The 17,431-nt window shown below is 45.2% G+C and overlaps 1 protein-coding gene across 1 annotated transcript; it reads right to left on the bottom strand.

Moving 5' to 3' along the window:
• Positions 1-288: 288 nt before the first annotated feature.
• Positions 289-14,002, bottom strand: LOC143300073 (uncharacterized). The gene is given in 7 exon segments (XM_076613633.1): positions 289-6,588; positions 8,189-8,362; positions 8,365-9,885; positions 10,208-10,343; positions 10,737-10,984; positions 11,787-12,022; positions 13,906-14,002. Coding segments are annotated over 6 exon segments (3,486 nt in total). The 5' UTR covers positions 11,920-12,022; positions 13,906-14,002; the 3' UTR covers positions 289-5,314.
• Between the last annotated feature and the right edge of the window lie 3,429 nt (positions 14,003-17,431).

The following is a 17,431-nucleotide window of genomic DNA, read 5'->3' as shown; positions in this document are numbered from 1 at the left end:
CTAAGCTGGTATCAGAAAAAGAAACGGCAACCCAATTAAAACCTATGTGTTTAGATTATATATAAAAAAAAAAAGAGAGATCACATGAATTTCAAACAAACAAAAAGCAAAGAAAGAAAGCTGTGTCTTCGTATCAGCCTATCGCATGTGTTACATTAAGTTTAACAATGTAACATCTATTAAATAAGGTGATTATTGGGTTTTTGTTTGGTGGGGTTTTGTGGTGGTGTTTTTTTTGTGTGTGTTTTAAGCAAATTTTTTACACAAAGCCATTCACAATAACTTCCATTTTTGTGAGGAAACTCCTTAGCACATAAACACACATGTGCATGAATATTGTAACACACACACACACACACACACAGAGTCGTCACACACACACACACACACAGAGTCGTCACACACACACACACGCTTTCTTTCTATTAGCAGTCACAACTTTTCAAAGTTCATATTGCAAATGGAATTCTGGGACACACAAATGTTTACATAAATATATACTATGCTTACAAATCAATATAATATCTACTCCCAAACCTGCATGCACATGTACACACAATCATACTATCTTGCCTTTTGAGAAAGTAGTTTTCTCTCTTTTGTAGGTGGGGTTAGTTTGTGAGAGGACCATATTAAGTATAAATCATATGAAGAATTGAAGAACAACACGTTAAATAAGAACACTAATATAACTAAGGAAGAAATATCACATGACAAACACTTGTACACAAACATTTCTGCCACAGCAGGAAAAATAGGCCTGTGTGATTTACAGAAAGGGCACAGACAGGACACACACACTCAACACATACACTACTCACGCGTGCACATACACACAAAGACACACACACACACAACAAAAGCAGCAAACTTTGAGATTGGAACTCAAAAAACGAGTACTGTTGAACCTCATGGGAGCATGACGCATCCTCACACGATGTTTTGAGCATGAAAAGATGGGTGTAGTCCCATCTGGAATCAACCAGTGCCTTGATATGGCCCCTTTGCTGCCACTGGCTGGGCTTAACCAACACGATTCAACTTCGTTTCAGCATCTTGAGATTTACTTTATATAACCTGAGGTTCTAACCATTGTACTGAGAATGATAAGAACTAGCGTTCAGATGTACAAAGTCCATGGAAATGATCTTTGTCTCCATAACTGCGTTGTGTCTTGCTTTGTCTTTGTTTTGTTTAGTGTTTTAAACAACCTGCAATAGTGTTTGCTCAGGTGTAAATATCAGGGATCTTCTTTCTTGACTGTGTGAAGTTACTGGGGCTACACACAGAAGAACTGTTCACCCATTTTCTTCCTGAAACTGAAAAAAAAAAAAAAAAAATTTTCAAAGTTGATTTTTTTCTTTGATTCTTTAAGCAACCAGTGTACTGTGAATGCCCACAAGCCAGTCTTCTAAGCCACTTAGAAAGCAGTTTTTAAAAGTCAAAACAACTACTTTGTGCTGGTGTGAATTCATCTTCCATGTCATCTTTGTTCACTTGACAAAGACAGTGCTGCTTGAATTTTGTGCCTGTCTTTGTTTTGTAGATATTTGGTATTTTGAATGATTCTTTGTTATCCGAAGTTGTATGGAACGTGAAGCAGACCTGAGTTTGACATGTGAAAAAATGGTAGACAAAAGAACTGTTGGAAAACAGTGCTGTTTGCTTGACGAAGGTCATGGTAGTGATAAGACGTTACTCCAGCCCACTAACGAAGGGGCTTTTTGGTCTTACTTTTTTTTCTTTTTTTTTAAATAATTTTTTTAGAGAGGGTGGTGATTGGAATAAAATGTGCATACAGCCTTTACTGCAGGGGCTGTAAATTGGCGCTGTAAATTGACAGATGAACTAACTGAGTTGGTGGAGCACTGGACTCGTGATCCTGGTGTTGGGGGGGTTCAAATCTCTGCCAAACCTTTTGGTTCAGGAGGATTTTTCCGTCAGAGTTAACCTTGCTTCTGACACCATTCCCTGCAAGTCTTTCCAGTCATCTCCCAATGCGCGCATAACATCCTGTGCATATGTTCAATTCCACAACCATCTTTTGGAAAAGGCCAGATTGGCTTACCACAGGCTGATATTATGGATGACACACATTCATACAGCATGCACCATCCCTTAAGACAGAACGTGGGTACCTGAATGGTGAGATTTATAACTGGTCACATTCGCAAAAAAAAAAATCATTAAAAAAAAAAAGAAGCTACCCCCACACCCACACCCCTCCCGGGAATGCAGCACACTGTTGACCATGAAGTTCGCTGTCCATCAAGAACAAGGACACTTTGTTTTTCCTTAGTGATGGCAGTGACAAACAGGGCTGAAATCTAGGTGTTTGAGTGGAGAAAACAACAGCCTGCTGAGTCAAGAGAGTTCAACAGAAGTGCATACATACACACAACACAGTTTGGTATCAACACAACTTAGGATAACTGCCATCCACTTCACCACAGTCACCAAAAATAACAGACCATGGCATTTGTACACATTTGGTTTGTAACAATACATGTATACACACAGGTAATGTATTTATAGACACCATAAAACAGTTTTTTTTATAATTTGCATAAAATATAACAGGCTTGGGATTTTCCATGTAGCACAATGTACAAACAGTACATACTCCTGTTCTTGTGTTGTATGCTTGCTGATGTGTGTATTTTGCAAATATCTGTATTGAGGGGCCATATGTATGTGTATATGTGTGTATCTCTACAGATAGATTTGTTAGGTGTATTTTGGTGTGTATAATCTGTATGTCTAATTTGATGTAATGTGTGATGTTGAATATTATGTTATATCTGTACCTTACCATTAGTATCTTTTTAATTTTGTGTAAAGCACCTTGAGCAGTATTCTGGATAGACTGCTACATAAGTTATCATTATGATTATACATTTGGATCAGGTCACAGCGCTTAAACTAAGTTAAAGGACTGCACCGATCACTCGCATAGCGGACTGGGACTTCTGCAGAATAATGTGTTAATTTGATGTTGGATTGGAATGGGTTGATTGTTTGAAGATCCTCTTCTTCTTCTTCTTTTTCTGCGTTCGTGGGCTGCAACTCCCACATTCACTCGTATGCACACGAGTGGGCTTTTACGTGTATGACCGTTTTTACCCCGCCATGTAGGCAACCATACTCCGTTTTCAGGGGCGTGCATGCTGGGTATGTTCTTGTTTCCATAACCCACCAAACGCTGACATGGATTACAGGATCTTTAACGTGCGTATTTGATCTTCTGCTTGCATATACACACGAAGGGGGTTCAGGCACTAGCAGGTCTGCACATAATTATGTTGACCTGGGAGATCATAAAAACCTCCACCCTTTACCCACCAGGCGCCATCACCGTGATTCGAACCCGGGACCCTCCGATTGACAGTCCAACGCTTTAACCACTCGGCTATTGCGCCCGTCGTTTGAAGATCATCATTTGTATTTGTTTCCAGTATCTATACTCCCCACTCCAAACCTTCCCATTTTTGTTTCTTCACAATGTTCATTAGACAGAAACACTGACAGTCATCAATCTCATACAACACTGCATGTCAGGTTGTAATGCTGTCCTGCATTATACTTACGTTGTTAATCACGGTTAAGTATGTGTAATTAATCACATGTTATTTGGGGTACTAGTACCATTTTTTTGTATTGATTGGTTAACATTATTTTGTGCTTTACCTGTGCACAGACCTGCACACCTGTACATGCATGCCAAGCATCAACACCTAAACATTTCACATGGACAGACCACTAACGGAATACACATACCCGTCTATGACATGGGAATGCACACACACGGTGTTTTTATGAAGTGATACTTCACTTTTACAAAGCTTTCATTAGCTGTCGAAGTAACAATATGATGGTAGTTAAGTACATTTAGCACTGTGCATTCACTGTAACGTTTCATTGTCGACACTGACTTAAATGCTGCGAGCCCTGAACACCGAAGTGTTGATATCCTTAAACGATGCATATGCAATATATATATACATGATTATGAATCATGACCTGCTTTGCAGTTTCACACTCCACATTTTGATATGTAAGTATAATTATATTACTCTTCACATTCAGTTTCACTTGCATGTCCCAATTTGATTCACATCCACTTTTTTTTCAGACCTTACACCTGTCATTTCTTACAAGACAGGATTCTCACTCTGTACATTCCTGCTTTCTTTATAGTGTATAATTCAACATGTACACACATGAGCACACCTTGACTTTACAGTTTACTCATGCCACATCCAAGCAGGCTGCATTCTGTACATTCCAGCACACATGCGTCATTCACTCTTTCATTCTGTCACTGCCTTAGCTTGACAGCCTCTACCACTGCCAGTTATTTCCCGACACAGTTTTGGTCACCATTCTGACACCTGCACGATTCTTGATTCTTCCTATACACTGCATTTGGACAGACCTTCCGTACTTCACATGTTACAGATGTTTACTTTCATCTTGCTTTCTGATCTGTTTTGATAACTCTTATCACATTTTTGGTCAACACTTTTTGCATTAACATTTTGATATATCTTTTGCACTAAATCACATTCTGAATGAAGAACCTTTGCACTGCATTCTGTCATGTTGTACCTGTACTCACATTCTAACAACGTTTCACATTTGGACACACTTAACATGTTGAAACTGCATTTAGGTTCTGACACTAAACCTTTCTGTTGTACCCGACTGATAACAGGAATGCTTGTGAAAATCTTTGCACCCATCACTGTCTGTACTGACACATCATTCACCCATGTTCTGACACACACCATGTGGAATCACACATGACCACATGACACATGAGTCCACGTCACACATCAGACACAACCATGTGATATCACATGTGACCACACGACACACGATTACTCTACATCACACATCACTCCACATCAGACAGACATGTACCATGTGGTATCACACATGACCACATGATGGCTCCACATCACACATCTCTCCACATCACACATCAGACACGTACCATGTGGTATCACACATGACCACATGATCACTCCACATCACACATCACTCCACATCAGACATGTACCATGTGGTATTACACAAGACCACATGATCACTCCACATCACACATCACTCCACATCAGACATGTACCATGTGGTATCACACATGACCACACGATGACTCCACAGCACACATCACTCCACATCAGACACATACCATATGGTATCACACATGACCACATGATGACTGCACAGCACACATCACTCAACATCAGACATGTACCATGTGGTATCACACATGACCACATGATCACTCCACATGACACATCACTCCCCATCAGATGTTGCTCTCAGAGGGTGCATACTGACTCTCCTGGTCTGTCATCTCCCTCAGAGTGTCCCACGCCGACCTGCCTGCTGAGCGACTCCGACCAGTCCTGGACCTGGTGGGGCCGCTCTGCTCAGAGGCGGCATAGTCGGACATGGCGGAAGAATAGCCTGGAGGAAACTGGTGAGGTGCGTAAGGGTTGCTGAAGACGGAGCCGGCCACAGAGGCGGAGTCGTTCCAGTCTCCTCCCCCCTTGGTGGAGTCACCGTCCGTCATGCGGCACAGCATGTCCCACTTGGACGCCGAAGGTCTGGCTGTGTTGCCTGACACGGCCACAGTGGGGCCAGACACGGCGGCCGAAGGATTGGCCAGCATGGCTACCCCTGTGGGGTTGGCCAGCACTGTTCCCGTGTTCTGGGGGACGGTGCCCACCTGAGGGTAGGGCACCATGGGGGGCTGTCCCGTGGCCTGCATGTAGGCCATGTGAGCCGGGTAGCCTGCCGGGTACTCTGGGTACCCATGCGGGGCGTACATTGCTGCTGGCTGGCCTGTGGGCCGAGGTTGTGACGCCCCGACCATGGAGGAGTGGTCAAGAGGCCCCGTCATGCCCGTCCTGACCGACTCCATGTCGTCATTGTCGTCGCTCTGGTAACTCTTGTTGACTGCACCTTGTTGCCGAGGCTTGGCCTTGGGTTTGGGCTTCTCTCGCCCTGCCTCCGCCCTCCTCTCCTCTGCCCCTGCCTGTCTGCTCCTCGCCCCTGTGTCGCTCTTTCTGGGCTTTCTCCCGCCCAGAGAGGAAGCAGAGTTGGCTCTGTCTCTGGACTTTGAGCGAACTGAGGTTGAAGAAGCAGAGTTCCTTCTTTCCCGAGGCCTGGTCACACCAGAGGAAGAGGAGGAGGAGTCTAAGTTACGGGACTTGGATTTTGCTGTCTGGGTCTGGGAGGAGCTAACACTCCTGGGCTTGCTTCTCTTGGTGACTATCTTTTTCCCGGGGGAAACATCAGATCCTGTTCCGGTCTGGGTCGCACATTCACGCAGAGTCTGAGTCGACCTTGTTTGCTGGTCTCTCAATTCTGCCTCCAGATCACCTAAAGATTTGAACCCTCTGTCCCGTCGAGACAGGCTTCTGTCTTTAAAACTGTCCCTGTCACGGCGGTCATAGTCCATGTCGTCATACACCAGTGAGTACACTGATTCTCCAACAGAATTCTTACGTCGTCTTCGTGCGTACAAGGAAGACCGGGATGCGTAAAGGGAGTTCTTGGATCCAGTTCTGCGAAGAGCTGTTGATCATAAAAACATAAAAAAAAGAGAAATTAACACATACTTCTTTTTTTGGGTGACAGATTAAATATTACTACACAATATATTACTAAGTATCACTACATTTATACATTCTCTTACTGTCTTTGCAACTGTATACATCATGATGTTAAGTTGTTGTGCAAAAGAATTTCTTGATTTTGATGAGTAGCATAGGCATCTGACACCCCATTGAAGAATAAAATTATTCACTGTACAAATATTAACGGCATTTTTTTCAGTTAAACTGATAAGTCACTGGTATCATACAATGATTTTTGTTCTTCATTCAGCAGGGGTTGGTGGCAGTATACATTTGTGTTGGGGTGAAGAATTCAACACTTTAGAAGCTGCAAAAGGAAAACATCATTCAATGAAAAGTGCAGTCCAGACTTTGGAAATGCAGAGGGTGCTTCTGTTTCCACAAAGGAACAGACATTTCTTGCAGGAGAGCAGTTGTGAAAGGCAGAGGGAGCTGTTGTTCCTAAACACCAGTGAACAAGAAGCATTAGTGTGTACCTGAACTGGAAGCCACTGAAAAGTTTTTATTGGTCTAGAGGTGTACTGTGTCAGTGGTGCACCTGGACTTTTCTTTCCCCTTGTTTTAACCCTATCACCGCCAGTCAGATTAGAGTGCAAATCAACCTTGTGCAGGAACCACAGAAAAGATGGTGTCTAAGAATAGCTGGGGATTCCCCTGCGATGTGTAGAAAAAAAATGGCCAATCCTACCACTGAAAATTAAGAGCATTAGGTTAATGCACAAAAGGCCCATCATCTGGTTGCCTTTCAGTGATATGGGTGCTTTACATAGCTGGTGCTGAAATGCGACATTGGCGGTGAAAGGGTTAAGTTAACAAAAATGACAAGAACAGTTGGTGTAAAACCATTCACAGATTTTTTTTTAGAAAATGATCCGGATAGTTTGGATGGAGAGGATTTTAACAGTACAGTTTCAGAAGTACAAAAGTTTTCATTATGCAAAAGGAAAAGATATGGCAGATTGTGCAGATTTGGCACCACTGAATTTCTGATATATGTATCTATAGTTTGATCATGAGTGAAATGTGGCAGGTTACTGAGGGTGTGTAGCAATGACTGATGCTTCAGACCACCACCCAAATAACTGCTGGGGCCATAGATGTGTTTTTCCTGATGAATTCATAAAGTAAGTAAGTACATCATTTCTGACTTCTCCTCAATTTTGAATGATTGTCGGAATGGAGTATGTGGTGTATCAACTGACTGTTGTGTCTCCAGTGGAATAAATCCTTCAGTTCAATACAACAAAACTATAAAATCGTGAAGATGATCCAAGGAGACTAAATTACTACTTAACCTATGTGGTGCCCACATCAGCTTTAAGCAACAAGTCTAAAGAGTGCTGAAACTGCATTTATGCACTATATGGTCTGGAGATACTGATGAGACATATGATAGAATTAATACTAATTCCTAATTCAGCATTAAAACACTAGCGGATGTTGGGGTATAAACATGAATTGAAATGAAATACAAACAAGCACTGAATACGCTAATCAAACACCAAGCAGTAACGAAGTGATGACGGAGTCGCACTCACGGTTATAATTGCTCTCCATGTCGCTGTCCTCGTAGTCGTCGGCAGTGACGGGAGGGACGGCGCGGTAACCTCGGGGTGTGGCAGGCTGTCCCATGGAGTCTGCATCCTCCAGACCTCCCCCTGCGCTGCGGGATCGACCGATCCGGGGAGACTTGGACTTGCTCTTTCTCACACTGTCGACTTCCGAAATCTGCCTTCATACTCACTTCCTGCCTCCTTTGGTTTGCTCTTCACCTCTGGCGCTGGATTCCTGGCCTCACTGGGCCGATTCTCTCGCTCCGCTGGCTTTTTTGTCTTGGTTTTCTTTTCTGTGTTCGATTTCTCTGCTTTGGGTTTGGGTTTGTTGGATGCTGATTTTTTTGGCTTGGGGCTGGGGCGGGGAGAGTCAGAGTTCTGAGAATCAGCCAAGTTTTTGTTGTTTGGCTCCTGAGCCTTGGCACCTTTTGTACGGTCAGGGCGCAGAGTGTGTTGGACATCGGCCTTACGTTTGATGCTGGGGGAGTGTGGGTCCTGCACTCGAATGGCCACTATTTCACTGGGAGAAGGGGGGCCCTCCCCTTCTGGATTGATGGACACGCCGGACACGCCTCCCTCCGCTCCACCTCCGCCCTGAAGATGTTCAATCTCCGATGAGGAGGAGGATGGGCGTGGGGCCCGGTGAATGGTGGCAGTGTTTTCATGTCGCAGAGGCATCCTGGGAGACATGGGCACAGGGGGCAGGGTGGGGGGTTTGATGAAAGAGCCCGCAGGTGGCCGAGGATCATCATCGAAATTGGTGTCAAAGGTCGTGTTCCACGTTTCTGTCATGGACACGTCCAGGTCTGATTCCTCAGCAGCGGCAGCATTGTCTGCCCCACCACTGATCCTCCTGGAGCGTTCTTCTGCCTCCTGCTCCGCAGCTTGGAACGACGCACGGAACCGAGGATTCCTCTGCAGTGCAGTCAGGATGGGCGATTTGGGGGGAAGGTTCTGGTTCTGCTGCTGGCTGCCTTCTTGCTGCATGACATCATCTGTGATCTCCTGTTGGTTCCTCGTTCTCTGAGGTGGTTCTCTACGTGAGTTCTCTCTCTCATCCCGCTCTTCTGTCTCTTGCCTAGCATTTTTAAAGGAGGCACGGAATCGAGGATGCCTCCGCAGCGCATCCAGTATGGGAGATTCAGGCGGAAGATTTTGGTTCTGCTGCTGGCTGCTTTCTTGTCTTATGGCATCCTCACTAACATCCTGTCGTCTCCTCATTCTCTGAGGCGGTTCCCTGCGGTAGGAGTTCTCTCTCTCATCTTCGTACCGCACAGCACCTGGCTTGGTGGGGCTGCCATTGTACCTGCTGACATTCCCCTCCCTGGGATCAGAGTCAGAATGGGATGGCTCGTCACGCTGCAGGGGGGGTCTCCTCTGTGATGGCAGTGCTTTCTTTTTCACAGGTGGGGAGTCCTCCTCCTCCTCGTCGCGGGGCAGGTAGTTCCCGTTGTGGGCGACATTGTCCAGCCCAAAGCTGCGGGAGGGAGAGAGGTAGGGGGCGGTGAGGTCCTGTTTGTGGTCGTCAGATCCTCTGGCACCATAGTGCGCCTTGTTCCGGCGGTAGCAGCACACCACCAGCACGGCTATGAAGATGAGGAAGATGATGACGCCCGCCACGATGCCCACCACCAGGCCCGTGCCCACCGGTTTTTCATCCTCTCCTACCGACGTGTCGTCCTCTGCAACAGGTACAATGTCAGTGTCATGTTTTACAACTCTTTCTCTTGTTGTGTAGGCATGAGTAGCAGCCAGTGTTCACAGGAATGTTGACAAGGCTAAGTGGTTTAAAAAATAAAGGATAATGGTATGGTTACTGAACATGCGCGCGCAAGCACACACACACACACACACACACACATACTGCTCTCTCTCTCTCTCACAAACACACACACACTGCTCTCTCTCTCTCTCATACACTCACACACACACACAGCTTTAAAACACAGCAGTAGAATTTACTTCCCCAGAAAGTTGTCCAAAGCCAGGTCCCCTCAGCCTCACCTTTATAAACACGAATGATGATTCCAAAGGAGTAGTCGCGGTCATCTAGATTGAGACGGGACAGCGTGATGCTGGCAACACCACCTGTGGAGTCCATCTTGTTGGGCTTGGAGCTGCCTGAACTCAGGGTGTAGGACTGGAAAGATAAACAGGTGAAGATAAAAACTGGATTTACACTTGTGACACCTGATACCGCTTCGTATGGGTCACACGCATGCAGGCATGGAATCACGAGTAGGCACACGCATACACACACATGGACTTGCTTGTGCACGACACATCCCCCCCCCCCAAGTACACACACGCACACACACACACACACACACACACATGCTGATTTGCATGCACAATCTGAGACAATTAATTTTGTTCAAGATGCCATCTTATATGAACAGCTTTACAAGTATTATATTTGCAGAATGATCTCAAGGCAATATATATATATATGTGTGTGTGTGTGTGTGTGTGTGTGTGTGTGTGTTGTTTTTACACAAAAAGACCAAATCGGAAGAAAGAGAACACGACTGACCCCTGACCCCGCTGGCCGGACTTCCCCGGTTAGATCCACCCGCAGTGTGACGTCCTTGTCAGAGATGGTCATGTGAGTGAAGGACACGTCGATGATGTGTCGGTCATCCTCAGGCCTGAACCGCATGGTGCACCGCAAAACATCCGAGCTGGAGCTGGACGGTTTACGACTGAAGATGTTGACCACTCCGTCCTCTCGTATCAGTAGGTAGCCAGAGTTGTGGCAGTCGCTGTCCGAGTCCATGTAATCTGTAAACACATTAAACAGTAGTGTGTTGATCTAGGAAATGCAGTTAACAGTAGTGTGGTAGATCTATGAAACGCAATAAAACTGTAGTGTTCAGATTTATGAAACACAATAGTCAGTAATATCTAGATCTGAGAAACACATTAAATAATAGTGTGTAGATCTTTTAAACCAACTAAAGTGTGTTGACCAGTTAAACACAATAAACAGTAGTGTGTACTTGTATAAAACACAATAAACAGTAGTGTATAGATCTATAAAACACAATAAACAGTTGTGCATAGATCTATTAAACACAATGAACAGTAGTGTGTAGAACTATAAAACACAATAAACAGTAGCGGAACAGTGTGGATCTATGAATCGCAATAAAGGATATAAAGATCTCTCATACAGATTGAGACAAGATGACCCAAGGTTCACCTCTTGATGACAGAGCATAAATGTGACCCCATTCAAACAGCGTGTGCTGATAGAAAACTAAATCCTCACACTGTAACATGACAGAGTCAGACACTGGGCAATCCAAAACTCTCCCATGTTTTACTGATCAGGATAGGATCAGGCTGTGAGCTTACAGGATCTACACTTTGCACCGACTCGCATCTGCATGTATACATGCAGAGAATGGGTGAGCATTTTATGCATGCTGGAGCTCTAAAGACATGTATGGACAAACATACACACACACATAAACACACACAACCACTCAAGATCCTCAAAGCAACCAGAACACTTGGCATTCCTGGTGAGTGAGCAGAATGGACATGCGAGTGTTTACGGAAGCTGGCGTTGAGAACTCACATGAAGTCTTGGCATATGGTTCACTTCCTGTGCGGTGAACGCAAAGAAGGCAGAGGACCAGTGCAGCCAGACAGAAGCCAGCGGACATTTGATGTGGGTGTGAAGGACCAGGCTCCATTCTGGTGCTTGTCATTGACACTGCAGGTACACTGCCTTGAGGATGTGTCAGAAAGGCTGTCTGGGTTTCTCTGTGTCACGCTGTTAACTGGCTGTGACTGCCATGTCCCCAAAAGTCACTAGGAGTAAGACCAAAAGAGGACAAAATTAGACATGATAAACGTTCAAGCAATGATTGTCATGCTCTTTAAGTGACCAAATGAACAAAAAAAGGAAAAAATTGAATGCAGTAAATATCCTGGCAGGGATTGCCATGTCCCTGAGATGACAAAAAGAGAAAGAGGACAACATTAAACATAATAAACACCCAAACAACTGAGAGAAAAAGTCAAGAGTTTTCTTCATTTTTGTTGTTGTCTTTTCTCCTCTAAAATAACTGAAACAAGAGTAGGCAAAACAAAAATAATTATTATACATATCGAGACAGGTGATAAAACAACAACTAAGGTGGTTTTGTCCCTTCTCCCCTGAAACAATGAAAAGAAAAGAGAGAATCAATGAACATGATAAACATCCAAACAACTGAGGAGGAAAAAAAACGCCCAGATTTTCTTTTCCTTCTGTCTCTTCTCTCCTCTTCACTTCTCATCCCAAAGTCCCCAAACACATCCTTGCCCTGGATTCAACTTCACTCCCTACCTACCCACCCTGCTTTTTAATTAAAAAAATACAACAATTATTGAAAGCTAAACATTGTTCCAATGAAACAAAATGAAGGTGAACGAATTGTGTGCTGTTCTCATTTTGCAGGCATCAAAATGTAGAACATCATTTTGATATAATTCTTCAACTCCATCCTATCTCTAATTCTCTCCCTTCCCTGTGTTTGCCTCAGTGCATGTATATATATTCTTTGTGAGTGTACCATGAAAGTACATAAATGTGTGAATGAACATTTATTAATGTGGGTTGTGTCAACTGGACTTGATAGTTCAATTAACTTTTATTTTTCAGGAAGGGGGGTGGGGGGAGGGGCAAAACATTACATTTCAGCTATCTGTGTGGAGGGAGGAAGCTAACTGTCCATTAACTGAGTAAGAAAACATTGCACAAATTCAAGAAAAAAAAATTATGTCCTCAGAACAATTAATTTACAAATATAATTCAAAAAGTGCATTTGTAAACACACACACACACAGAGCAGAGTACCAAACATGTCATTTTGCCAGACATTTACAATCTTTCTTGAGAATAAACAACCACAATTTCCTTTCCATTTCTCTTCCATGATTAAACAATTTCATAAAATGAAGACAGAACACACACACACACATACGCACGCACGCACATACACACACACAGCGTGGAGTGATGGTGTAGAGGTAACGCGTCCGCCTAGGAAGTGAGAGAATATGTGCGCACTGGTTCGAATCACGGCTCAAATGCCGATATTTTCTCCCCCTTCACTAGACCATGAGTGGTGGTCTGGACGCTAGTCATTCGGATGAGACGATAAACCGAGGTCCCGTGTGCAGGATGCACTTAGTGCACGTAAAAAGAACCCATGCCAACAAAAGGGTTGTTACTGACAACAGTATGTTGAAACAAATTCAACTGACCAAATAAAGTCATTTTTTAATCTTCACCAAAACTGGCAGTCATGTGTCCATTAACAGAAAAATGCTTTTCAGATTTGTCTTCCTGATGAAAAGAAGGGAAGGGGGTTACCACCTTAATTTTACTTGAGCGTTTTAAGATCATGTTTGAAACTTTTTTTAAGGGATGGGGGAAAGCCTTCCCGCACAGGTTACGTGAAATTGATATGATAAACATCGTTATTCGATATCTATTTATAATAACATATAAACACATAAGAAAAGGGATTGTGTAGACATTTCCGGATTCACATAAAACACCTTTATCACACGGTTAGAAAGTCCGTCTCAAATTTCAAATCTGTTCAGGTGAGCATCAAGAACTTGCAAAATATAAACACGCCAGGCAGTTTTCCTCCATTCATTTTCCAACAGACTGCTTTCCAAACTGAAGTGTAAACACCCACCGATCACTGACAGTCGTCTGCACTTCTTGTCGTCTGTCGCGTCACTTCCATGTTTCCGTCCACGACGCCATTTTAACCCAACAGTTTACCTGTCGCTGGGCTAAAAATAGACGTCACCTCCTGTCACGTTCCAGTTGTGACCCTACAGAGATAGAGAGAACGCTTTGTGCGATAATGCAGGCCCGTGCTAACAGTGCATGGTACTTTCCAAGTTTCCCATCCCCACTCATTTGCATTTGGTTTGTCTCGGGGTCTGTCAGTGGGAGATGTTCTCAGAGATGGGGGGAGGGGACTAATACGTGCCTTTTGGTGTTTACAGGTAGTACTTTGCATTCCTCAACCATTAGCAGAGAGGGGTAGCTCGTACCGGGAATCGCAGCGTGGGAAAGCGTCTTTGAGCTGAAAAAGAGAGGGTGCAGGGGGGGGGGGGGGGGGGGGGGGGGGGGGCAAGGAAAAACCTTTGTACTGGGCATGAATGCGATCAGGGTCAGCTGCGTAAGTAACTGGGGTTGCTTGTGTTGGTGACGGCGAGGAAGCGATTTGGGGATGAGAAAGGTTGGGGTGGGGGGAAGACATAAGAGGGGGAAGAGAGCCGCTGTATTTAAACGACAGAAACATTCGATTAATTCATAAATGCTGTATGTGATAATCAGTGGACTGCTTTTTGTTTTGTTAATTTCTTTAAAATCATTTTAGCCACCAGTCAACTCAGGACTGTATAACGTATTTTGTCGACATGTTAGTGGGGAAAAAAAGGGGGAGAGAGAGAGTTGGAGAAAAGAGAGAGAGACTTGGAGATGAGGGGGTGATGAGATGGAGCGAAACAAGAGGGAACCCGAACAGGAAAAAAAGAAGCAAAATAAAACACCGAAACAAACAAAGCATCATTGCAACGGGCCACGATAGTTCAGTTCGAAGATAGTCCTGAACTGACTTTGTAAAGATTGCTTGTTAGTGACCGAGTGGATCCAGTCGAACTTATGGCCCCTAAATCAGTGCACCCAGGAGAGATAATTGAAGTGCGCGCCGCGCGCGTGTGTGACGGTCTGTGTGTCTGTGTGCGTTCGTGCGTGTGTGTGCGTGCCATTTAGTCATTGTAGTAGAAGTAGTAGTAGTTATCAATAGTAGTAATGTAAATAGTTGTAGAGGTGAGTAGTACAAGTAGCCTTCAGTTTTTCGTCTTTCTTTATGAACGGGGATGTACTGACGACGCTTTGAAGGCCGTATATTCAGACCTCAAGCCCCTCAGCAGTGCCCCACCCCCTCCCTCCGTCCACACCTGGGGAGATCTTGGCTCACTAAGTCGCTCCTACTCATTTGTGGCGGCGGCCTTCTCCAACACCTCGAGCAAGGTCCCATCCCCGGCAGAAAGCCAATAGGGCTTCCGCCCCGGTGCAAAGCGTGGAATTGTTGACACTGGCACTGATGATATTCGCAGCACGCCGCCAACTTCTGCCGGAAAAATACCCGCACTCAAGAGCAGCAAAGCGACGTCTTCGTGACCGGCTTCGTCAGTATGACTAAAGCATTGGACACGGTCAGCACTGAGAGATGCCAGCGGCCTTGTGAAAGATAATTAGCAAGTTCATCACGCTTGTTCAGCTTTTCCATGATGGTGAGAAAGTTTTGGATGATGGTCAGTGACCGGACGAGTCTGAAGCCTTTCCTGTGACGAACGGTGTGAGGCAAGGCTGTGTTCTTGCCCCTACACTCTTCAGTATGGTTTTCTTTGCTATTGTGCTGAATAATGCCTTCCGAGTCCGTGTCTGCGGCCAGGATGGTAAACACGTCAGGTACAGGACTGACAGTGGACTGTTCAACCTTCAGTGCCTGCAAGCTGTGAGGAGACCGTCCCGGCATCAGATACTCGGCTTCTCGCTGGTGATTATGTCCCGTCAACGCCAGCACAGAGCAGAAAATGCAGCGAGAAATAGGCTACTTCTCACGAGCCTGTGACAACTTTGGTCTTCCAATCAGCACCAGTAAGACCTAAGTTATGTACCAACCCGCACCAAGAAAGCTCTATTAGGACGGAACCACACATCACAGTGAAGGGCCAGAAGCTACAGGCAGTCGACAGCTTTACTCAAATTGTCTGGGTAGTATTCTTTCACTGACAAGCGGTAAATATCGACGCAGAGATCAGCAGCAGGATTGCCAAAGCAAGTGCTGCCTTTGGGAGACTTCACTGTAAGAATGTAATCAGTGGACCTTTACCACCAAGCTGAAGATCTGGGCCGTGCAGTGGTGTTTACTACACCTCACTCAGTCACTGTGCCAGAGAGGGACTGTCTACAGCAGACACACTAACAGCTCAACCACTTCCACGTGAGTTACCTCCGCAGACTGGACTTCTCCACATTCAATGGCAGGACAAATTCTCAGACACAGGGGTCCTGGAACGGGCTAGCACCCACATCGACTACAACACCCCAGAAGAAACGTTTTAAAGACTGCCTCAAAGTGTTCGAACCCAGTGCCTGGGAATCGCTCGCTCCAGTGGACCGCCCAACCTGGCGTGAGCAAGATCACTAAAAGAGCACAGGCAGCACGAGAAAACAGACACACCGCAGAGGCTCAGAGGAAACACGCCACATGTAAGGCCGCACGAGCTACCTCCACTTCCACTGCAGCACCACCTACCCACCTGTCCGACCTTTCCGGGCCCGGACTGGCCTCATCAGTCACCTCTGGACCCATATAGTCACAGACACTGAAGTCGTGGTCATCTTTGAATCCGAAGCCGGACGAACATCCGTCATCACCACAATACAAGTTCTGGCAGTAACGTAAGTTGTGGTAAAAGTGAGTTGTGGTTGTCTTCAATTTTTCATCTTTCTTTACGAACACTGGCTTTTTGGGGGGATGTGGGGGGGCCTCAAATATCGTAAGTTTAAGTCTTTCCACCGTCTAAATGTTATTCAAGGGGAAAGGTGGAGGGGTGAGAGGGGTGGGATAGGGGGAGCAGGATCTAGGAAGGCAGAGCCGGGAAGGGAGGTGTGACTGTGTGCATGTCTGCCGGTGTGGGTCAGTCCATGCATGCCTTTGCCAATGTGTGCATGCATGCCGCGCGTGTGTCGAGCTATTTGTGTTTAGCACATGCGATGTTCCGATATTCATCTAAAGGCAACTTTCCACTTTCTTTATGATGTAGGCTATTCCGATGGTCCATGCCGGCATCAGTGACTAAAAGATACACGAAGGGCAAGTCTTATTGAGGCTCCATGCTTTGAGGCTCTGCTATGCTTTACAGTGCCGTATACTTTGGAGCTTCTCTCTCTCTCTCTCTCTCTCTGTGTGTGTGTGTGTGTGTGTGTGTGTGTGTGTGTGTGTGTGTGTAGCAACAGCACACATCACGAAATCGAACCACCATAGAAAGAACACAACTATGGTATACTTTTGCACCAACTTGACTAAATCAGTTCTCGTGATTCGGAGACGGAGAGAGGGGATCCACTCCCACCCCCACGCCCTCCACCCTCGAAAATCAGTCTACCACAATCGTCTCGAAACAAATAAATAATCC

This window comes from Babylonia areolata, chromosome 25 (assembly GCF_041734735.1).
Source record: "Babylonia areolata isolate BAREFJ2019XMU chromosome 25, ASM4173473v1, whole genome shotgun sequence".
Lineage (NCBI taxonomy): Eukaryota > Metazoa > Mollusca > Gastropoda > Neogastropoda > Buccinidae > Babylonia > Babylonia areolata.
Note: the sequence above shows the minus strand (reverse complement) of the source record. Positions and strands in the feature narration are given on the sequence as shown.